Here is a 25,239-nt window from a genome sequence, read left to right on the forward strand (position 1 = left end):
CTGCATGTAAAAGCAGTTTAGCGGCCAATTATCTGCTAGGATTGCTTTTATATGTAAGCCGACCGCTGGCTGTAAAAAACAATACCAAGGTGATGCCTAAATCTGCAGGCATCATCCTGGTATAACCACTCAAAGTCCAGCAACGTACCAGTACATTGTCCTTGTTTGGCATATAGTGTAGGTTTTTTTTTTTTTTTCATGCAGCCTGTGGGCTGAACGAAAAAAAAGAGAACCTAACAGAAATCACCACAGGAATATTGGAATATTATGTAGTATTACACACCATTAACCACCCAACAACCAAACCCACTGATATAATGGTGGGTATACATGACAATATTCCACGTATACCAAAAGTATTTTAACTGCATTTGTGAAATCAGCCTACCTTGTTTGGCATATAGTGTAGTTTTTTTTTTTTTTCATGCAGCCTGTGGGCTGAACGAAAAAAAAGAGAACCTAACAGAAATCACCACAGGAATATTGGAATATTATGTAGTATTACACACCATTAACCACCCAACAACCAAACCCACTGATATAATGGTGGGTATACATGACAATATTCCACGTATACCAAAAGTATTTTAACTGCAGTGGTGAAATCAGCCTACCACAGCTGCTGCCATCAGAGGTATCCATATATGCTGAGCGCAAACGGTGTTTGTGTCAGAATATATAAAATCAGTGTGGCAGCTGACGGGTACCTGCAAGAGAAACAGGTTGACAAAAGAATGAAAAACAAACAAAGTACAGTAAAAGTACAGTAGGAAGAGTGGAAGAACATAAAAATAACTGACACGACAACTGTTTTTGGTTTTTTATTTCATATTTTTTTTCTTTTATCACTTTTTTTTGTGAACTGCAATTTTCCAGCTTGGGTCTCTCAAAATGTTGATAGCCATCCAACATCTTTCGAGACCCTGTGTTTGTGTGCCCTACACTGTGTCGTGCTGTAACCTTTACTAAAACTCCACTAGTGTATGGTAGCGACGGAAAAAGTCCCCGATGCAGAGACCAGGTTGGCCAGGACAGTCGGGACAATAATAATGGGTGTCACGCCTACATCCGCACCTGCTACAGACATGACATCTTCTTTGGGGGTGTCTTTGGGTAGGGGTACGCGGGAGGACTTGTGGAAAGTGCCTCTCATGCAGCCTGCTCACTGAATCTGGAAGGGGAAGTTGGACAGGAACACCTCCTGGGTACAGGTAGGCATTGATGATCTCTTCCTTGAATTCTCGGAAGGATCCGGTTCATCCTGACGCCCTGTATAGGACAAAGGCGTTCAGCATAGCCAATTGAAATAAATAAACAGACACTTTTTTGTACCAGCGTCTAGCTTTACGGGCAACTAAATAGCCAAAAGCTGGTCGTTAAGGTCCACCCCTCCCATATTAAGGTTATATTCGTGGACACAGAGGGGTTTCTCCATAACGCCAGTTGCCATAGAAATTTGGACTGTCGTGTCTGAGTGAATGGAGGACAGAACAAAAACATCCCGTGTATCCCTCCACTCCCCTGCAAGCAATTTGTCCGTTTTCAAGCAGGCTCTCTCCCCCTGACTAAGACAGGAATTTACAAGCCGTTGGGGGAAGCCCTGGCGATTAGGTCGCATGGTGCCACATGTGCCAAATTGTAATTCAAGAAGGTGACTAAATAGTAGCACGCTTGTGTAAAAGTTGTCCATGTACAAATGGTACCCCTTTCCGGATAAGGGTGACACCAAGTCCCAAACTATCTTGCCACTGCTCCCTATGTTGTCTGGGCAGTTGGGGGGCTCAACAGACCTATCTTTTCCCTCATAGACCCGGAAACTAACTGTATAGCCTGTGGCCCTGTCACAGAGCTTGTACAGTGTGACCCCGTACTTGGCATGCTTGCTGGGGAGGTACTGTTTCATAGCAAGGCGGCCAGTAAATTTAATCAGGGACTCGTCAATGCAGACAACTTGTTCAGGGGTAAACAAGGCTGCAAACCGCTGATTGAAGTGGTCTATGAGGGGCTGAATTTTGTGGAGCCGATCGTATTCAGGGTCTCCCCGAGGACGACAGATTTAATTGTCATTGAAATGCATAAATCGCAGAATTTGCTCGTATCTCGCCCTGGACATGGAGGCAGAGTACACGCGCATATGGTGACTTGGGCTAGTGGACCAATATAGCCGCAATTCACTCTTTTTGGTTATGCCCATGTTGAGGGAAAGGCCCAGAAAGATTTTAAAATCGGGAACCGTTATAGGTTTACAGGCGAGTTGTCTGCCAAGGGCGAATTTGGGTTGGCGGCGATGAATTGTTGTGCGTATAAATTTGATTGATCCACAATAGATCCGAAAAGATCTTCCGTGAAGAACAGCTCAAAAAAATTCAGGGGCGTAAAACCAGCTGTCTCCACGTGTATTCCAGGTTGGGCAGTGAATGGGGGAAGTACTGGCGCTGTAGTATCAGTGGGTTGCCAATTGGGATATGCCAGCGCATCAGGGAGGGCACTATGGGCTCTACGGGCCTGTTTTCGAATACGCAGTGGCTGTGGGCCACTACTCGTGCTAGCCACCGCACCAGCTTCAACTGCACTTATGGGACTCGCCACGTCACTAAGTGTTACTGCAGTGCTGGTTGTACTAGGTCCAGGGTGTACTAGGCCGCTGGCGCTTGCCAGGCCACCAGAAGGATCAGCGGCACTAGTACTGACACTCTGCTCCATACGAGCACCCTGCGATTCCTGCATCTCAACAACTCCAGAATGGGGTTGGGTACACCTGGGTCTAACAGGGACCCATCTGTCGTCTGAGCTATCTGTCAGGGAGCCGCTGCTGTCATCAGGTTCGTATACTGACCCTGATTCTGCCAGTGAGGCTTCCCCATCGCTCTCATCTGACACGGTCAGTATACTGTAAGCCTCTGCACTACTGTACCAACGTTTGGACATTTTAGTAACTAAATTTACCTGTACAGTAGTGTGACTCACAGGTAATAAAAGCACCTGGTGGTCAAGGACTATTTCAACCGCTATCAAAAAAAACTGCTAATGCTAGCAGGGATCAGGCCTGACTCTGCTAACACAGCGGTTTTGTGTGTTGTGTTTTTTGTAAGTGACAGTATTCTATTGATTACTACACTTGCCTGGGTGGGGTGGGCTGGGCGGAGGGGTTAAACGCAGGTGCTGGCAGGAATCAGTGCTGATCGTGCAAACACTGCGTTTTGGGAACCCTAAACTATGGGGACACTAGTATAGCTCTGATCAGATCAGATATTGATCTGTTCAAACACTATACTAGTAATGGAAGTGTGTGTGTGTGTGTGTGGTAATCAATGGGTTATTTCTAACTATGCGCAGGGGATCTACGCTATTTTAGACTGACGCTAACACTAGCTAATGTCACCTGTGTCACTAATAATAGTGATCAGAAAAAAAACTGTACACTAAAAAAGTGACACTGTGACAGGGGGGGAAGGGGTTAACTGGGGGTGATTAGGGGGGATCAGGGTGTTAAATCTTTATTGGGGGGGTTGGCGGGTATCCTAAGTGTAAAAGGGAGGGCCGCAAGCGATGCAACTGGTCACAAATCACACTTATACGGGTATATAGGAAAATGCTATATACTGTGTACAGTGTGTGTTGTGACAGGGGGTGTAAGGGTTAACTGGGGGGGCGATCGGGGGTTAAATGTGCCTATCTAAGTGTGTGTATGTGTGCTTCGTGCAGTACTCACAGTTAGATGTGCTCTCGATGAATCCATAAAGGATCATGGGAGGGGAGAGCGGGTCTTTTCTGAGCCTGTGTTTACATTTCAGAGGCTCAGAAAATAATCTGATCGGGCAAGACCGATCAACAAGTCCAAAATCATTCGCCTGGACCTGATGACTGATCAGTTCTGAATCCAATCAGGTCATCAGCGGGACCGCGGGTGCGCAGGAGCGCGCCCCAGAGTGGCGGGAGCGAGCGACGTAGTACTACGTTGCTTTGCCTGCACGGGGCTGACTGCCGCAGTAAATGTACTTGCGGCGGTCGGCAAGTGGTTAAAAAAGCTGCGTTTTAGGCCGAAAAAACAGTTGTGCATCTGGCGTTTAAATAATTATTTCCAATATATAGCAGTTCACTGCATTTGTGAATTTTGTTAACCAAATCTGTGCTCAGGGTCCCCACATCTGGTGTCCATACATAGTATAAATATATAGTGTTAATGTACAGCAGTTAAAAGCTGCATTTTGGGGTGTTATTTAAAAAAGCTGCGTTCTAGGCCGAAAAAACAGTTGTGCATCTGGCGTTTAAATAATTATTTCCAATATATAGCAGTTCACTACTGCATTTGTGAATTTTGGTGACCAAATCTGTGCTCAGGGTCCCCAAATCTGGTGTCCATACATAGTATAAATATATACTGTTAATGTACAGCAGTTAAAAGCTGCATTTTGGGGTGTTACTGAAAAAAAAGTCGCGTTTTGGGCCGATAAAACAGTTTTGCATCCAGCGTATAAATAATTAATTTCAATTTACAGCAGTGAAATACAAACTTTTTGTATTTTATTACAAAAATACTTGTTCTTGTTCCACAAACCACTTGTGCATACAGCGTACCAAATTTTTTTTTACTTTTCCGCATAGAAATTGAGAATCAGTGTATTTTGGGCACTAAAAACATTATTCTGGGTCCACAGAGCATTTTTATGACACGGGCACTGCCTTATCGAACGTAATTGTAGACTACTGCCAGGTAAATTGACACCGAAGAGAGACCAACCTTTCAGCTTGGTGGGTGAACGCAAATAATGAGGAGAACATCAAATAAGGGACGTGGGCATGGTCATGGTGGTGTTGGTGGAGCTCTTGTTGCTGGTAGAGGACGTGGCCATTCAGCGCCAACTACCGCTCCAAGTCAAACACCTTCCTCTGGTGCGAGTAGGCGACAGAATCTGCAGCGTTATTTGCAGTTGCGTCACTATGGGGGTGCGGTGGGTGCGGTCCGCACCAGGTGACACCCGCCAGAGGGGTGACACTGGCCCGGGATTTCTCCCCATCTGCCTCCAGTCTTCACTTGTCACTGAAGCCGCCCCTCCTCCTCTTGCTGTGATGTTTACTTCCTGTACACAGAGGAGGAGGGGGAGGAGGCACACCACGCTGCTGAATGGCATTCTCTGTCAGGATAGAAGAAGCTAGGACAAGGCAAATTGCAGGTAACCCTTGCACTGCTGGCTCATTATCACTGGAAGGGATCGCTCATGTTCTTTTTAACTTCAAGAAAATTGAACTTCAACAGTATTTTATGTTTTCACACTTTTTATTCTGTGTGACAATTGCATAATTTTGTTTTAAGTAATATTCTTTCAAGGAATATTTATTCACTCTGTATTTTATTTTTTGTAATCCTCACAATTGTTTAATAAGGTCAAGTTTTGGTATCAAATAACACTTGTTCATGATGGTAACAATTTAGCGCACCAGACTTTTTTCAACCCCTGTACTATTTCCGCAGTCTCCAACAACCCCGGTACTATGTCCGCAGTCTCCGACAACCCCTGTACTATATCCGCAGTCTCTGACCATCTCCTGTATTATTTGCACAGTCTCTGACCATCTCCTGTATTATTTCCACAGTCTTTGACCATCTCCTGTACTATATCTGCAGTGTCTGACCATCTCCTGTACTATGTCTGCAGTGTCTGACCATCTCCTATACTATGTCTGCAGTCTCTGACCATCTCCTGTACTATGTCTGCAGTCTCTGACCATCTCCTGTACTATGTCTGCAGTGTCTGACCATCTCCTGTACTATGTCTGCAGTCTCTGACCATCTCCTGTACTATGTCTGCAGTCTCTGACCATCTCCTGTATAATGTCTGCAGTCTGACCATCTCCTGTATAATGTCCGCAGTTTCTAAAAGTCTCTTGTAACATGTCCGCAGTCTCTGAAAGTCTCTTGTATCACGTCCACAGTCTCTTGTATCATATCCTCAGTCTCTGACAGTCTCTTGTATCATGTCCTCAGTCTCTGACAGTCTCTTGTATCATGTCCACAGTCTTTTGTAACCATGTCTGCAGTCTCTGACCATATCTTGTATCATGTCTGTAGTCTCTGACCATCTCTTGTATCATGTCTGTAGTCTCTGACCATCTCCTGTATTATTTCCACAGTCTCTGACTATCTCCTTTATCATGTCTGTAGTCTCTGACCATCACTTGTATTTGGGAGGAATTTTGCCCTTTCCTTACCCCTACACCGAGTTACACACCCTGCACTCTTTTTGTTCTGTAGTCCTGATTTTTTTTTATACATTACACACTCCTTGGCCCTGCTTTCTGTGCATTATGTACTCCTGGACCATGCTCTCTGTGTGTATCATTTCCCCCTAAACCTGGCACTGGCTACAGCCCTCTGTGCATTACATTCATCTAAATCTTGAACCCATTGCATTACACACCCTGGACCCCTGCAGCCTGCACTATGTATCCTAAACCCGTCACTGGCTGCAGCACTCCCCAACCCCTGTGCTCTGCTTTACACACTCCTGCACTATATACACAATACTGTACATTATATACTTCTCACCAAAGTCTTCATTGTCTCAACAGTTGCTGGTTCCTATGCAGTCCCTGACTATTTTATTGAATTTATTCTTTAAGGTAGGCTCAGACAAAACAATCAAAGCATATTTTATAGGTACAAGGAAGCCTGGGTTTTGTTTAAACATATCCCTTAAGCTCCTCCCACACCACAATTTACCGCAACCTAGCATGCCGCAGGTCTTTTCACTCCTCCAGTGTGACTTATTCTGAAGTTCAAAAGTTGGGAGGTATGATTAAGCGGTGACAGCAGGTTCTTTTCCTTGCTCAGTCCACCAGAGAACAGCTGCGGGCTGTCAGTTTATCTTCCCCCACTCCCCCCCCTCTTTTCTCCTGTCAGCAGTGCAGGAGAAGAGAGAGCGGCTCTCATCTGATTGCCGCCCAGCTTACTGCCCAGTCTTTTTCCCTTCCCATTGACCACCACGCAGGGCCAATCAGAAAAGACTAGGGGGGCATCATGGGACATGTAGTCCTGGAAGATTGGCGGCCCCATTTGTAGTCCACAGGGAGCAGACCACAGCCCCCAGCATGCACTCTGCTGGGGGGAGAGATTGAGGACTGGGAACCTGGGAAAAAGCTGAGGGAGTGAGTGCTACACCATAAAGAGAGGACTGTGCTGGAGGAAGTCAGAGAGAGCCACACTGCCCAGCACCACCAGAGAGAGAAAGACTTTGTCATTGCCAGGGTACAGACGGGCTACACTACTGACCAAAGTCAGCCTGTTCAACCCAGAGGGAGAAAACGTCTAACCCAGAGGGATCACTGCTGCATTTTTGCTGGGTCTGGCAGTATGGCCTGTCAGCCTTTTTCCGTTACTGCTCCTAGGGACTGAGACATTAGGAAGTGCCTAACCTGCTATCCTCTAGGCCTTATTGACCGTCGCAACCTGCTACAAAAACTCCCAACGCTGACCTGCTGCCCGGCCCGAATATAGGGGGGTTTACACCATGTTTTACCGCACCAGGTGACACCAACCCTAGTGACGCCACTGGTTATTTGATAGGCCCAAATGCCGCTCTATGGATGGTGAAGCCAGAACATGTACATGCGATAGTAGATTGGGTGGCTGACAGTGCCTCCAGTTCCTTCACAGTATCTAACACCAAGGCCTCTGCAAAAAGCTCAGAGTTGGCACCTTCAGCCCATGCCCATCAGTCTTCCACCTCACCCCCTTGCAAATCAGCAAAGCAGTCAGAGCCCCAAATCATGAAGGAAAGTCTTATGCTTTTTGATGACTCTGTTGCCAGGGTTTCCCCAGCCCATCCACCTAGCCCTGCCCCAGAAGAGGAAGACCTTGAATGCACTGATGCTCAACCACTTTTGTTGCAGGGTGAGGACATGGGAATATTACCACAAAACGTCTCTGATGATGACGAAACACAGGTGCCAACTGCTGTTGCTTTCTGCAATGTGCAGATCAACGAGGAGGGGAGGGGTCATGAATGGGTGGAGGATGATGAAGTCCTAGACCCAGACTGGACTGAAGGTCGTGTTAGTGAGGCATGCAGTTATGAGGAAGAGGCGGTGGTTGCACAGAGGCAACAGCACAGCAAAAGAGGGAGCAGGGTGCAAAAGCGCAGCGGCCATTTCAGAGACAGTACGCCTGCTACTGTCCACCGCTCCCAGGCACAAAGCACACCAAGGCCTGGTCAAAGGAGTTCATTGGCGTGGCAGTTCTTAACACAATGTCCTGATGACAAGAGACGAGTGGTTTGCATGTTGTGCCATCAGATCCTGAAGCGAGGCATAAGCGTGCTTAACCTGAGCACAACCTGCATGACCAGGCATCTACATGCAAAGCATGAACTGCATTGGAGCAAATACCTTAAAAACAAGGAACTCTCTCATGCTCCTCCTGCTCCCTCTTCTGCTGCTGCCGCGACCTCTCCCTCCACCGCTGGCATCACCGTGGCGCCTGGCGACCAGCAAACAGAGGATGTTCCACCAACACCACCACATACGACACCATCACCAAGCATCTCCAACATGTCACACGTCAGCATTCAGCTGTCAATCTCCCAAACATTGGAGAGAAGGAGGAAATACCCACCTACCCACCCTCGAGCCCTGGCCCTGAATGCCAGCATTTCAAATTACTGGCCTTTGAAATGCTGTCATTCCGTCTGGTGGAGATGGACTGTTTCAAACAGCTGATGGCGGTGGCTGTCCCCCAGTACGTTGTTCCCAGCCGTCACTACTTTTTTCCAGGCGAGCCATCCCTTCCCTGCACAACCAAGTGGAGGATAAAATCAAGTGTGCACTGCGCAACGCCATCTGTGGCAAGGTCCACATAACCAGATACATGGACCAGTAAGCACGACCAGGGTCGCTATATCTCCCTAACTGCACACTGGGTAAACGTAGTGGCGGCTGGGCCCGAGGCGGATAGCGGTTTGGCGCATGTCCTTCCACCACCAAGGAGGGCATTATTTGTTCCCTCCTGTTGCTTCCTCCTCCTACTCCACATTATCCTCCTACTCCTCTTCTACCACCCCCACATTCCGGTCATCGAAAGAACCTCACCCCCAACTTCAGCACAGCCCAGGCTAAACGTCAGCAGGCGATTTTAAAACTCATGTGTTTGGGTGACAAACCCCACACCGCACAGGAACTTTGGAGGGGCATAGAACAGCAGACTGATGACTGGTTGCTGCCAGTGAGCCTCAAGCCCGGCCTGGTGGTGTGCGATAATGGGCGAAATCTCGTTGCAGCTCTGGGACTAGCCGGTTTGACGCACATCCCTTGCCTGGCGCATGTGCTGAATCTGGTGGTGTAGAAATTTCTTAAAAACTACCCAGACATGTCAGAGCTTCTGCTGAAAGTGCGGTCCGTATGTGCGCGCTTTCGGCGTTCTCACCCTGCTGCTGCTCGCCTGTCTGCGCTGCAGCGTAACTTCGGCCTTCCTGCTCACTGCCTCATATGCGACATGCCCACCAGGTGTAACTCCACCTTACATATGCTGGAGAGACTGTGCGAGCAGCAGTGATAGTGGAGTTTCAGATGCAGTATGCACGGGTCAGATGCTCTGTGGATCAGCACCACTTCACCACCAGTGACTCGGCCTGCATGCGACACTTGTTTACCTTGTTGCGGTCTTTGGAATACTCAACCAACATGGCCAGTGCTGATGACACCATTGTTAGCATGACAATACCCCTTCTATGTCTCCTTGAAAAAAATATTACGGAGATGATGGAAGAGGATGCGGCACAGGAGGAGGAGGAAGAGGGGCCATTTCACAGGGTTTCAGGCAGGTCATACAGAAGTGGCTCAGAGGGTGGGTTCCTGCACCAGCAGAGGCCAGGTACACATGTGGACAGCCAGGGCACACTTCTGGAGGAGGATGAGGTAGAGGAGGAGGAGGAGGAACTGGTTTCACTGCAGGGTGGCACCCTATGCGGCTCAGGGCCATCACTGGAATGTGACTGGGGGGGATACGGAGGACACAGATGATACACCACCTACAGAGGACAGCTTATCTTTACCTCTGGGCAGCCTGGCACACATGAGCGACTACAGCAGACTTGCCCACATTTTAACTAGTGCTGACTACTGGGTTGCCACCCTGCTGGATCCCCAGTACAAGGACAATGTGCCCACCTTAATTCCCGCACTGGAGCGTGATAGGAAGATTCACGACTACAAGCGCATGCTAGTAGACGCGCACCTGAGGGCATTCCCAACTGACACAGGGGAAGTGCAAGCACAAGTCAAAGGCAGAGGAGGAGGAGGAGGAAGAGGTCACCAACGCAGCTGTGTCACGGCCAGCTCCTCAGACAGCAGGGTTAGCATGGCCGAGATGTGGAAACGTTTTGTCAGCGCACCACAGCAAACTGCACCACCAGCTTATAGGGAACATGTTAGCAGGAGGCAGCATTTCAACAACATGGTGGAACAGTACGTGTGCACACACCTCCACGTTCTGACTGATGGTTCTGCCCCATTCAACTTCTGGGTCTCCAAATTGTCCACATGGCCAGATCTTGTCCTTTATGCCTTGGAGGGGCTGGCCTGGCCTGCGGAAAGTGTATTGTCTGAATGTGTATTTAGCACGTCAGGGGGCATCATTACAGACAAACGCAGCTGCCTGTCCACAGCCAACATGGACAAGCTCACGTTCATTAAAATGAACCAGGCATGGATCCCACAGGACTTAGATATTTATAACTGCCTCGCCCTCAACCATACATTCTTGTACTCCAGGGCACTTCTTTATTGAATCCTCTTTTTTTAATTGTACCATTATTTTGGGGGCAACCCCAAGTTGAATGAACCTCTCCTCTATCTGGGTGTCAGGGGCCTAAAATTCAGTTAATCGCCTGCTGCTTTAGTGCGTGACATTAACCTCTTTTTGCTATCAAATGACCTTTCCTCTGTCTGGGTGTCAGGGGCCTACAATTCAGTTATTCGCCTGCTGATTTGGTATTTAACATTAACCTCTTTTTGCTGCAAAATGACCTCTCCTCTGTCTGGGTGTCAGGGGCTACAATTCAGTTAATCGCCTGCTGCTTTGGTGCGTGATAATAACCTCTTTTTGCTTTCAAAGGACCTCCCCTCTGTCTTGGTTTCAGGGGCCTACAATTCAGTTAATCGCCTGCTGCTTTGCTGCGTGACATTAACCTCTTTTTGCTGTCAAATGACCTCTCCTCTGTCTGGGTTTCAGGGGGACTACAATTCAGTTAATCGCCTGCTGCTTTGGTGCATGACATTAAGCTCTTTTTGCTGTCAAATGACCTCTCCTCTGTCTGGGTGTCAGGGACCTACAATTCAGTTAATCTCCTGCTGCTTTGGTGCATGACATTAAGCTCTTTTTGCTGTCAAATGACCTCTCCTCTGTCTGGGTGTCAGGGGCCTACAATTCAGTTAATCTCCTGCTGCTTTGGTGCGTGCGTGACATTAACCTCTTTTTGCTGTCAAATGACCTCTCCTCTGTCTGGGTGTCAGGGGCCTACAATTCAGTTAATCGCCTGCTGCTTTGGTGCCTGACATTAACCTCTTTTTGCTGTCAAATTACCTATCCTCTGTCTGGGTGTCAGGGGGCCTACAATTCAGTTAATCGCCTGATGCTTTGGTGCGTGACATTAACCTCTTTTTGCTGTCAAATGACCTCTCCTCTGTCTGGGTGGCAGAGGCCTACAATTCAGTTAATCGCCTGCTGCTTTGGTGTGAGACATTAACCTCTTTCTGCTGTCAAATGACCTCTTCTCTGTCTGGGTGTCAGGGGCCTAAAATTCAGTTAATCGCCTGCTGCTTTGGCGGGTGACATGAAGCCTGGTTTTCTGCTATGGGACCTTTCTCCTCTGTCTGGCTGCTGGGGCCTAAATAACTGAAAGTGGCCTTTTCCATTGCTCGGTGACATGAAGCCGGATTTTCTGCTATGGGACCTCTCTCCTCTGTTTGGGTGTCAGGGGCCTACATAAATGATAATGGCCTGTTCCATTGCAGGTTGACCTGAGGCCTGTGTTGCTGTTACGGGACCACTCTCCTCTTTGCGGGTGCCATGGTCCTGAATTAGTGAATGAGGCCTGTGGCACTACTGGGTGAAATCAATACTGTTTTGGCAAGATTGTAACTCTCCTCTTTGTGGGTGCCATGGGTCTGAATCTGTGAGTGAGGCCTGTGGGATTGCTGGGTTAAATCAATACCGTCTTGGCGTGATTTTAACTCTCCTCTTTGTGGATCCTGTGGGCCTGAATGTTTGAATGAGGCCTGTGGCCCTGCAGGTAGACATGATTCCTTCTTGGCTGTGATGACAACTTCAACTCCCATGTATGGTTGCCATCAGAGTTGTATAAAGTACTCGAAACCCATACTTGAGTAAAAGTACGAGTGCTCGATCAAAAAGTGACTTGAGTAGAAGTGGAAGTGCTCGATCAAAAAGTGACTTGAGTAGAAGCACTAAAGTATTTAACATTTTTTGTACTTAAGTATTGCAAGTAGTTTTTTTAAAAAATTTTGCTACTCAAGTACTGAAAGTAAAAGTACCAGTAGTTTTGAAAAAAAAAATGCTACTCAAGTACTGAAAGTAAAAGTACAAGTACTGTGTTATGTAGTTATTAAAGAAAGAAGTCAAAAGTTTGAACATCATATTGTTTTTTATTATTTCAAATGCAGCTTTTATTTATGCATACAGTAGCATTTATTTTCGTATGCTCTGATAATACACATGTTTTGAGCTTCATGAAACCTGCCATCTACTGTTCTGGCAGTGGTAATTTTTATAATAGTAACGAGTAACTATGCAGCACAAAAAAAAAATATCGGAGTAGAAGTATTGAAATCATCGACAAAAAGTAGTGAAGTAAAAGTGGAAGTAGGAGAAAAAAATACTACTCTAGGAAAGTACAGATACCGCCTTTCGGTACTTAAGTACAGTAGTGAAGTAGTTCTACTTAGTTACTATACATCTCTGGTTGCCATTGGCCTGAGTCTGTGAGTGAGGCCTGTGACACTGCTGGCAGACATGAATCCTTCTTGGCTGTGATGTGAACTTCAACTCCCATGTATGGTTGCCATGCCCCTGAGTCTGTGAATGAGGCCTGTGGCACTGCAGGCAGACATGAATCCTTTTTGGCTGTGATGAGAACTTCATCTCCCATAGCATTCCCACCTGACGCCACCCCAACCTTCTATTCCACCTCCTCCTCCAAGTTGCCAATAGATATTGGTTAATTTTTATTTATTTTATTTTATTTTAAGTCATTTCCCTATCCACATTTTTTAGCAGGGGATTTACCTACATTGTGATGCCTTTTGAAGGCCTCTAGCCCTTTCCAGAGCTATTTTACAGCCTTTTTAGTGCTCAAAAGTTCGGGTTTCTATTGACTTCAATGGGGTTCGGGTTCAGAGTCAAGTTTGGGTTGAGTTCGGATCCCGAACCCGAACATTTTCTTGAAGTTCCGCCGAAATTCTCAAACCCGAACATCCAGGTGTCTGCTCAACTCTAATAAAAATATATCAAGCATATATTCAACAAACATTAACATCAACAAACAAAACATTGATGCCCCGTTCACATAGGGGCGACGCTATTTCGCACCGCGACCTCCGAGGTCGCGGTGCGAGCAGCGCGCCGCGACCTCGGAGCGGCCGCCACAGACTTCATAACATTGAAGTCTATGGCGGTCGCCTCTTGGTCGCCCCAAAGAAGCTCCGGACCCTTTTTCTAAGTCGGAGCGATTTGTGTCGCTCCTATTAGAACGGGTCCGCAGCTTCCCTATGGGAGGCGACCTACGGCGACCTGTGAGGCGACCAGGTCGCCTCACAGGTCGCCTTAGTGTGAACGGGGGCTAAAACTACAGTAAATCACAAAAGTGAGTACACCCCTCACATTTTTGTAAATATGTTATTATATCTTTTCAATTGACAACACTGAAGAAATGACACTGCTACAATGTAAAGTAGTGAGTGTACAGCTTGTATAACAGTGTAAATTTGCTGTCCCCTCAAAATAACTCAACACACAGCCATTAATGTCTAAACCGCTGGCAGCAAAAGTGAGTACACCCCTAAGTGGAAATGTCATAATTGGGCCCAAAGTGTCAATATTTTGTGTGGCCACCATTATTTTCCAGCCTTAACCCTCTTGGGGATTGAGTTCACCAGAGCTTCACAGGTTGCCACTGGAGTACTCTTCCACTCCTCCATGATGAAATCACGGAGCTGGTGGATGTTAGAGCGTCAGACCTTGCGCTGCTCCAATTTCCATTTGAGGATGCCCCACAGATGTTCAATAGGATTCAGGTCTGGAGACATGCTTGGCCAGTCCATCACCTTTACCCTCAGCTTCTTTAGCAAGGCAGTGGTCATTTTGGAGGTGTGTTTAGGGTTGTTATCATGTTGGAATACTGCCCTGCGGCCCAGGCTCCGAAGGGAGGGGATCGTGCTCTGCTTCAGTATGTCACAGTGCATGTTGGCATTCATGGTTCCCTCAATGAACTGTAGCTCCCCAGTGCCAGCAGCACTAATGCAGCCCCAGACCATGACACTCCCACCACCATGCTTGACTGTAGGCAAGACACACTTGTCTTTGTACTCCTCATCTGGCTGCCGCCACACACGCTTGACACCATCTGAACCAAATAAGTTTATATTGGTCTCATCAGACCACAGGACATGGTTCCAGTAATCTATGTCCTAAGTCTGCTTGTCTTCAACAAACTGTTTGCGGGCTTCCTTGTGCATCATCTTTAGAAGAGGCTTCCTTCTGGGACTATAGCCATGCAGACCAATTTGAAGCAGTATGCGTATGGTCTGAGCACTGACAGGCTGACCCCCCCACCCCTTCAACCTCTGCAGCAATGCTGGCGGCACTCATACGTCTATTTCCCAAAAACAACCTCTGGATTTGACGCTGATCACGTGCACTCAACTTCTTTGGTCGACCATGGCGAGGCCTGTTTTGAGTGGATCCTGTCCTTTTAAACCGCTGTATATTCCTGGCCACCATGCTGCAGCTCAGTTTCAGGGTCTTGGCAATCTTTTTAAAGCCTAGGCCATCTTTATGTAGAGCAACTATTATTTTTTTTAGATCCTTAGAGAGTTCTTTGCCATGAGGTGCCATGTTGAACTTCCAGTGACCAGTATGAGAGAGTAAGAGTGATAACACCAAATTTACCACACCTGCTCCCCATTCACACCTGAGACCTTGTAAAACTAACGAGTCACATGCCACTGGGGAGGGAACATGGCTAATTGGGCCCAAATGGACATGTTCAGTTAGGGGTTTACTCACTTTTGTTGCCAGCGGTTTAGACATTAATGGCTGTGTGTTGGGTGAAAAACTGTGAGGGGGTGTACTCATTTTTGTGAGATACTGTTCATGTCCAACTCCCCAAAAATGCCTAATCCTTGTGTAGAAAAAATACATTTTCAATAGATACTCTTTAAAATTCTAAAGGTGTAAAAAAGAATCAGGTTTTCTTTTTAACTTACTGCTGTTCCTCTCTTGGGCAATGTTTAGTTAGTTATATTCTGCTGTGCCTTTATTTGTATAACTTTGTAGTCACTGCATGCTGTTCTGGTATACTTCATGTAGCAGGCTTTAAAAAAAGAGGAATTATTATCTTTTAGAGATATGTCTTTATTTAGATACTATTATGTAAAGGTGACAAAAACTAATTGGGTTGTTTTCTGGATTTCTAGCTGTATTTGCTAGACCATGGTAGACATGCATTTATCTGTGTTTTGGGAATCGTGTTTTGAAAATGTTACCCCTACATTTTTATACACATAATGCTTGCATGTTTGTTAATAGGAAAGTGAAGTGGTTTTGCACATATTTTCTATCTTTATTTTTGTTATGAAAAAAAAATATCTAATATCTATTCTTTATCATTTTTTTTTTTTTTTTTTTAGGTATATATGAATGACTTTACATGAATACTTTGTATTTTCTTAATTGTTAAAATTATAATTTATTTTGCCAATAGGTGAACCTTTAGCCTCCTTATAATTTTTATACTCCTACTGGAGAATGGAATCTCAGCATTTTTGTAACAGGCGTATTTTGTGCAAATCTCAGTAGCTCAAGCTACAATTTACAAATATAAAGGAATGACTCCCCGAGTTGCCAAATATCTTATGAGACATCTCAGCCCAAAGTTTCAATCAGTCAAGAACAACTGATACTTCTGCTCTAGCTTTAGAAAGGATTCTCTGTGCCTTTAAAGAAACAGCAATGTCACACGTGCAATCCTGTTGCTGGCAAAAAGACCCAAGTGGCAGGATCATTGACATATGCATGAAGAACACTCACCTGCTTTGTATTTGTAGCTTCCTTGCCAGATTCAGGAGCAAAGTTTCAATCCATTGCTGTCAAAAACACTTCAGAGTAAAAGTAGTAAGAGTGATACATACAAGTAGGTAACTGTTTTACCTCCCTACTGTGTCCTCCATAGCGATCCAGTCACCAATGACTTCTCGCCAGCAGCATAATCCCAATTGTAAAATTAACCTGGGGCATTTCATGTGTAGCCAGGTATTGGCACATAGGTCCCTCTAATGGAAAAAGAAGATGAACCTAGCAGATTCATATTGTGGGACAATCGGTCTCAGCATGCCCATTCACTATGTTTCCATTAGCACTGCATTTGCTCCATGGATTGGACGACATCTGACCTATGGAGGAGAAGACGCTGTTAAGAATAGAATTGTGGGAGGCATAGTCTTACAGTGTACAAGCTGCACTGCATTATGGTGGGGAGGAAACTACAGTTTCCAGAGAGCCATGCAGCATGAGGGAGGAGTGGAGATATTCTTAATGAACTGCTCAGGCAGACTCTGGGCTCTTGGAACCAGAATTCTGAAAGAGAACAGACGTCCAGGCTAGAGTGCTGAGCCATCCAGGATCTTGCCCACCAGTTCAGCCTAAGCAACAGTGGCCACAGTGTTCTAGTGCGGGTTCATCACCCATCTTCTGCATCCACAATGCTCCAATGCAGGTTCGCCTGCCATCTTTGGCATCCACAGTGTTCCAGTGCAGGTTTGCTGGCCATCTTCTACATCTCCAGCATTCCATAGTGAGTTCCCCAGGGCTCAAGCCATCACCCTATGAGCCCCCCTCCCCGCCCCACACACTATTGACATCTACGACTGAAGTGCAAGAATGGTGAGAGGGTTATCAACCCATTTCTCATACTATACAGCAGGAACTGAAACTTTAGCCCAACACAGCCTCTTCCTCCTGCTCCCTGGCCATTGCCCTGCCTGTTTAGTCTACCACAGAACTAGACATGTGCAATTAATTTCAGTCCGAATATAAATTCAGACAAACTTTTGGAGATTCAGAGATTCGGATGTATCCAAATTTTTGAATGAAATAGTAACAAATTTAGTTTAAATTCATTTAATTTTGTTTTGCATTTTCGTTTTCTAACGAATTCCAAATTTTCGGAATGATTCAAATTCAGGTCAGTCGAAAAATGATCGACCAATTTGAATTCTGTATGAAGAATAGCTGGCTGTTTAGAAGCCGGTCGCTGCGTCCTTAACAACTGATGACTCATCAGCTGTTAGCTGGCTTGCCCATTAAAAGCTGAAATGTAAACAAAAGATTCCCAGCAATAGAAAATTCTGAAAAAAACAGCATTGAACCCCATGCCAAAATTAAAAAAACAATGGCGTGGGGTCCACCCCAAAATCCATACCAGATCCTAAACCGAGCATTCAGCTGGGCAGGTCAGGAAAGGGAGAGGATGAGCGAGCACCCGCCCTGAACCATACCAGGCCATATTCCCTCAAAATGATCAGGTGCTTCGGGGCAGGGCCACCCCAAAGCACCTTGTCCCATGTTGATGGGGACAAGGGCCTATTCCCCACAATCCTGGGCGGTGGTTGTGGGGGTCTGTGAGTGGGGGGCATATCGGAATCTGGAAGCCCCCTTCAACAAGGTGGCCCCCAGATCCCACCCTTGCCCCTATGTAAATGAGTATGGGGTACATAGTACCCCTGCCCATTCACCAAAAAAGTGTACCTGATTAGGTAGAAAGGGTATGGTCCTGAGGAGAATTCCTGGGAACTTGAACTGAACGGCCATGCTAAAGGGCTCATTTGTGCCTTCTTCCATGCCCCCCCAGAGAAGGAAAGCTAGCTGGACATTCGGAGGCTGCCCGTTGGAAGAGAGCAATGTCAGGAAGGCACTAGCACAGCTGAGGCCTCTAGACATACACAGGTGCTCAGGCGCAGATGTGCGGGTTCCCCTTTTATCTGTGCATATCAGTGCACGAACATTCACAAATGGGCACCTGCGTGCACGCCGCTAATGTTGGCACCAATGACACTATTTAAACAGCAGCAGTGCTACAAGCAAGTGCTGTCTGATCTGCAGCTATTACCTATGTCCCTGCATCCGTTCGCGTATTGACTCCTGTTATTGACCTGGTTTGCCTTGACCCTGATTGAACACTTCCTGCCCTGACCTTGGCCTGTGCCTGGATTTGCCCTGTCTCCTGTTAGCTGCCTGATTCTACGTTGTCAACCTTTGCTTGTACCCTGACCATTTTCTACCTGCAGTCTTTGCCTGTATCTGACCATCTTTTGCTGACTTAGCTTGTCTGACCCTGCATTCAGTTATTCTCTAGTTCTACTCTGCATGCTACCTGGTCCTTGCTGGCGCTACACCTGCTGAGGGTTACCAATCCTACTGCACCAGCCATCTGCTAGCTGCCTGTCAAGCATCTACCGCATGCTGTCTGCCTAGGCTTGGGTCTGCTGCCATCCGCTGTTCCAGTGATCTGACCTGTCCCTGGCAACGCTCCTGTTACATGCTGCCCCAGTTGACAGAACATCTTACAGGCACTCATACCTTGCTGTGCTCTCCCAACCACTGTCACAACATCAGTGGTCACAGAGTCGGAGATGTACAAGAGACCTTCCTCTACACCTTAGGCTCTGCCACAAGGTACGTGATAGGAGCCCTAGCAATGTTTCAGCGTCTTATCGAATGTACTATGGGAGACATGGACCTAGTCAAGGTGTTGGTGTATCTCTGTGATATTATATTACTAGAGTAACATGAGGAGTGGTAGGAAAAGGTTATGCAGATACTCCATGAAGAGGGGCTAAAGCTGTCCCTGGAGAAATACCAGTTCTATCGAACTTCGGTCTCCTACCTGGGGCATGTTTTCTCTGCAGAAGGAATAGCAGCTGATCCAGAGGTATTAGAGGCTGTCAATGCCTGCCTGGACTGACCAATATGCATTGCTTAAAACAGCATGGATAACGACGTTACAGGGTTTTCCCCTTATTCATGTTTGGGAGAGAAGCTTGGTTACCAGTCGACCTGGCTTTTTAGACCAAACATCAATAGCTTCCCACCATGTAGAACGTCAAAGGAACAATTTAGAGAAGCCTATAAGAAAGCTCTAGAGACATCATATGCCCACAGACAGTGAAATAAGAAGCATTATGATCTCAGGGTGAAGATTCAGGACTTGCAGCCAGGAACCATAGTGTTGCTAAGAAATCTGGGCCTGCCTGGCAAGCACTAACTTGCTGATCACAGGAAATCACAACCTTTTGTGGTCCACCCGGAGTGTAAAGACTGGACGTTTGAAAATTTGCCATCGATACGGTCTCCTGCCCATTTCAGACGCAGTACTGGTACCAGTGCCAAAAGCTAATGATCCCTCTCTGATGATGTCTAAAGATCCTCATCCACAGCACAATCCACAGAGAGCTACTACAGACTCCAGGGATGAGGACAATGAAGATGAAGATACTTACTTGGACTACCTATGGCCGTAGTCACCAGGAAAAACTGTCACTTCTCCTTCTACTTAAGAGGCAGATTTAAAAATTTCTGCCTCCATTATGCTGGAAATTTGTCTGCTGAGCAATCATAAGACTTTCTTGTGAATTCTATCCACACAGAGCCTCTATTGGCACGTGAACTGACAGACAGCCCTATAGACTCTCCATCCTCAGATGTAGAAGAGAAAGGAAAGGATAAGGATAGCTAAGATTCTCCTGAAATTAACTTTACAAGGAGTGGGACAGAATCCTCAAAACATTCAGTATCTCTCATTAAGAGAGATCCTCCAAGGAAGCCTATATATTATATCCTGAGAGAGAGTTTTGAAGAAGTTGTACATGCCTCCCAGAGAAGTCATGATAGACCAGCCTGTCTCTCCATTAATCTACACATGGGTGGTCAATGCCTGCCCTCTGATACACCCTGTTGGGCTGTACCAAAATGTACAACCCAAAGAGAGAACTACCTTACCTCATGTCAAGATCAGTGGGAGGTTCTTCTGATAATAAGAGGGTATGAGGATTACTTGTATCTTTGTGTTTGATTAATTCATGCATGTGGTTTTTACATTATGATGTTGACTCTATGTGATAGATAATCATCATGAGAGTTTAATTTTTTCTTTGGGGACCAAAGAGATTTAGGGGGGCGGGGGTAGTGTGTAGCCAGGTGCTGGGACATGGGCCTCTTTAATGGAAAAAGAAAGATGAAATTTGCAGATTACTGTTGTGGGACAAGAGGTCCCAGCTTTCTAATTCACTATTTTAGCACTGCATGTGCTCCACTGATTGGACAACATCGGACTTTAAAGGAAGAAACACTGTTCAAAAAAAAGGATTGTGGGAGGTGTAATTTTACTATGTACAGTTGGAACTGCTCTACATTGGGGAGGAAACTGCAGTTCCCAAGGAACCATGTGACATGTGGGAGGAGTGAAAACATTCTTAGTGAACTGCTCAGGGAGGCTTGGGGCTTTTGGTATCAGAATTGGGGAAGAGAACAGACATCCAGGCACTTGCCCACCAGTACGGCCTAAGCAGCAGTGGCCACAGTGTTCCATTGAGGGTTTGCCAGCCATCTTCTGCATCCACAATGTTCAAGTGCAGGTTCGCCAGCAGTCCTCTACATCTCCAGTATTCTAAGCATGGCTTGGAACTCAAGCCATCAAACTATGAGGGGCCCTTCTGTTTGTCACGTACTTTGCAGCTGAGCCTGACATGCAGAGGGAAAGCCTCCCATCCAACCCGGCTCAGAGACCACTGATGTTAAGACAGTGGCTGCGAGAGCGTGATGAGGTATGGGTGCCTGTGCAGTCTTCTTTGTAGACGATGTGTCACCAAAAAGACTGGATGGCTGGAACAGCAGGTGTAGGCAGAAACAGCAGACCCTGGGTGGCAGCAGGTAGCAGTAGGCAGCTGCTAATAGCAGGTGCAGGAATACTGATGCCCTGGTAGAAGACACTCCAGCAGGGAACAGGCAAGTGCATGTAGAACAGAGGAGACATGGAATGCGTGGTCAGACAAGTCGGGTCGGTAACAGGTGGTCAGATGCAGGCTTAGACAGCAGAAAAGGAACGGTTCAGATACAGGCAGGGGTCGGCAATATGAGATCAGGCAGATAGGCAGAAGGGAAAGGCAAAGTCCAAATACAGACCAGGGTCAGAGGGGTGAGAGGGTTATTAACATATTGCTTATACTATGCGGCAAGAACTGAAAATTTAGCCCAGCACAGACTCTTCCTGCTCCCTGGCCATTGCCCTGCCTGTTTAGTCTACCATAGAATCTATAGAATCGTAGCATCTATCCAGGATTGTCCTGGTGACATAGAAATACCTTTAGTTTTTTTTAACCTGTTCCATTTCTTGCTATGGTTAAGTTCCTCTGCAAACTGACTCCATGAAACACCTCCCCAATAGTTTGTTCTTTTGAATAGAAAGCAGATGGAAGCCACCGAACATCACCAGTTGTGCACCACTGTAAGAGCCCCAACAAAAGCCAGCAGAAATAACTATCCAAAGACTACCCCATTCTCTCTCAGAGTAATCTGAATAGATCTCACCACCCATCATTCTTTAAAAGTGCTTGAGCTGTATAAAATGATGGTCCTGCAGGCAGACTTGGACCTAACAGGGTCACTTAAGGTTTCTGGTGGCAGTGTAGTCTCTGGGGGTTTATACTATCCTCCATCAAGGTGCCCTTTTTCACTCTTGATGACCCTGTTATAGTTTAAATTGATCAGGGTATATGGTAAAACCGGGATCCAGTTACCTCTGTATGCAGTTTTGGTATAGAATTACTCTGTATAGAAGCACTGTGTTAATACATTTTGGTCGCAGTTTTGGTATAGAATTACTCTGTATAGAAACAGTGTGTTAATACATTTTGGTCACAGTTTGTATTATCTCGCTTCTTGGCTCCTAAAGGGGTGTACTACAGATGTTTATTTTGAAAACCAGAATTAAAACATGTAGTAAAAAAGTATAAATAAATAGTTGAAGACCATATAAAAAAAAGAAACAAAACCAACAAAGTTTAATTTTAAGGAAAATTGAAGTGCATCATACTTTGCCAGAAAAGAGAACTACAAAAACATACATTACAGAGATAAAAGAAAAAAAACGCATTAAAAAAACAATAACTGTTTATGATGTACAGGGCCGTAGCAAGGGATATGTCCAGTCAGGGCTTAGATCTTCTTAAAGAAAAACTTCACCCATTTCACTCCGCTCAGTCAGCAGCTACAAGTTATTTAGCTGCTAGCTTTGTAAATTCAGGTACTTACCACTCCATGGAGTCCAGCGCTACCCTCCCACTGTTTTCCTGATGGTTTACTTTAACTACAGTATGGCATCTGTTGCACATAATCACTGTTTTTTTAATGGTGATTAGTTGCCAAGGCAAACATAGGTGGGCTCCTACTGAAGAGTTATAGATAACAATGCTGTTTCTTGCATCTACGTTTTTAAGAATCTAGGATAGTTTTTTTTTTTTCTATCGGTAATGTAAATACTTTATGTGTCATATTTTTTTCTTTATTTTTCTCTAACAGGGTTGGCACAGTCATTAGCTACAACTTCAAACCCAGAGGGTACAAACAGCACCGAAACACAGTGCACTAATATATCTTCCCTAACGCTTGTAACACCATCAGTACACAGCTATCCAGAAGAGAATATAACCGTCTCAACAGTTCGAAGCAAAAGCCTTTTAGGTGTCCGAATCATTACAGAGGTGATAAACAACGTAGAGGTGAAAACTCTGCTAATAAATAAAACCTCTGTTGTCAATATTGAAACGAAGACCATCACCCCAAGTAAAATCTACATAAAAACGACAAACTCCATCTCACCTACTACAATACGGGTTCATATTGCAAGTGGACAATCTGAAACATTAAATAATGAGACCAACCCTGTTGTTTCCACTACCGAAACGACAACTCCGAACCCAGGGAATTTAACAACTAACTCCTACTGCAGTAAGCCAGCCGAAACCAACACCACCACCGAGACCTCGACAATTGCTGGAGACACCTGCTCCAAAGTCACCTCTGCTTCCTCCTCCACCACCATTACCACAACTGAGGAGGTTATTGTGCTGGGTCCAGATGGCTCTTCCCAGAGCTGCACTTACTACTAAATCTGTGTGACAAAATGAATCTTATTGCTACTTGTAACACAAGCAGATAGGACTATAACAGGCTAATATTTTCTTCTGTACTAACAGGTTTGCTAACTAAATAAAATTCCTCAATAAATCTGTGTATGTAATCGTTACTTGCACTGTTAATACTACTCACTATACTAAACATGCTATTTCCATAGATGTCTTTTTACATATTACATGGCTACATTGGATTTCATTCATGCTGTTGATATGGTGAGTTTATTGCTAAATACCTGGAAAAAAAAAAAAAAAAACATGGAGCGTAAAGTGTTTCGTATTTGAATTTGAACGTGTAATGAAATGTTTTCCATTGACACCTATTGTTTTCTAGCAGAAATGTTTTTTCCTTTGTGTGGCTTTCATGTTCTGTGTTATTTCTCTTGTCGGGAACAAATAAAGGGTCACTCTTGCACAACAGGGGAACTTGTTCATTGAAAGAGCTGGATGTGTTTTCATACCTCAACTGGACTGGTTTAACTAAAACAGGGCTTAAAGTGTATTTCCACTTTTGCAACCAGATTGAGATAACGCCTACATTCGTTTTCTTACATGTCTCTATCCACATGGCATTATTTAAAAAATAAAATAAAAAATGCAGCTTACGATTTTTTGATGCTCTATTCTTGGCCATCCAGGATCATAAAATCCTACTTGTTCTCTTTGTTTATGAGAGTGCAGGGTAGTGGCGTTTCCCATAGGTAATCCTGTCTATGGTGTGCAGGCAGATCTTCATTATCAATTGCAACTAGATTTGAACATTGTCTGTCCTAACAAAGAGTTCAAGTTTTAGAAGCTAGGCTTCTTGCACTGTATGTCAATGAGGACAGACTTAGGACAGACTTGTAGTCAGCCTTGTCTACTTTTCCTGAAAAACATCTAATAGGTGAGAAATAATAAAACAAGAAAAAAATAATGTGACTACAAAGGTAGAAATACAACCTAAAAATAATGGAATAGGGCTTCTGGTAGCTTGCCAACTTACCATTAATCAGATCTGGCTTCTTTGGTCATTCATAACAAAAAAGGGACCCAAAAAGCAAGAAGCCCTTGGGCCAAGCAGAGACCACCTGGATTTTAGCCATGTGGCTTGTATCCAACCAAAGCAAAATTGTATATTGTAAAGCAGCCCTCAAAATTTCCACTTGTCTGCTCGCATTTGGCGAGTGGAAATAAGTTGGGGGCAAGTGTTGAGCCTCATCGGAGGGGAGGGGCGCCGCCGGCAGGGGGGGTTAAAAGGAAGCGGATTCTCCTCCCATTGATTGGACAGCAAACTGTGCGTTAGGGAGAGGAGAGAAAGAGGAGAGCCGGCCTGATCACACAAAGAGGGGAGCTCCTTCTGTGACACAGCTTGGAGCCCCGCCTCCTGAACATGCTCCCATGATAGACAGCACACTGGTCCAATGCCAGGAAATTTAAGTTGTGTGATTCTATCATAGGAGGTGGGACTTTGTTTGACAGCAGCCGGCATTTCAGATCTGCATTGATGGGCACCGATAGGCTGCATTGATGGACACTGAAGAGGCTGCACTGATGGGCATTCTTGAGTCTCCAATGATGGGCACTAATGGGCTGCATTGATAGTCACTGATAAGGCTGCATTGATAAGCACTGATAAGCAAAGATTATGCTGCATTGATGGGCACTGATGAGGCTGCATTGATGGGCACTGATGAGGTTGCATTGATGGGTACTGATAGGCGCTGATGAGGCTATATTGATGGACACTGATGAGGCTATATTGATGGACACTGATGAGGCTAT

General features: G+C 45.6%; 1 protein-coding gene across 1 annotated transcript in view; it reads left to right on the forward strand.

Annotated features, from left to right (window-relative positions):
- The window catches only part of LOC309545481 (uncharacterized protein), a gene marked incomplete at its 5' end in the record, with an annotated part of 112,521 nt that extends 88,974 nt beyond the window's left edge, over positions 1-23,547 (forward strand). The window contains one exon of the mRNA XM_082244691.1: positions 22,862-23,547. Within this exon, the coding sequence (XP_082100817.1) occupies positions 22,862-23,451 (590 nt within the window). The 3' untranslated portion in view covers positions 23,452-23,547. The remainder of the gene's footprint in view (positions 1-22,861) is intronic.
- Between the last annotated feature and the right edge of the window lie 1,692 nt (positions 23,548-25,239).

This window comes from Pelophylax lessonae, assembly GCF_965119305.1.
Source record: "Pelophylax lessonae genome assembly, chromosome: 2".
NCBI classification, from domain to species: Eukaryota; Metazoa; Chordata; class Amphibia; order Anura; family Ranidae; genus Pelophylax; species Pelophylax lessonae.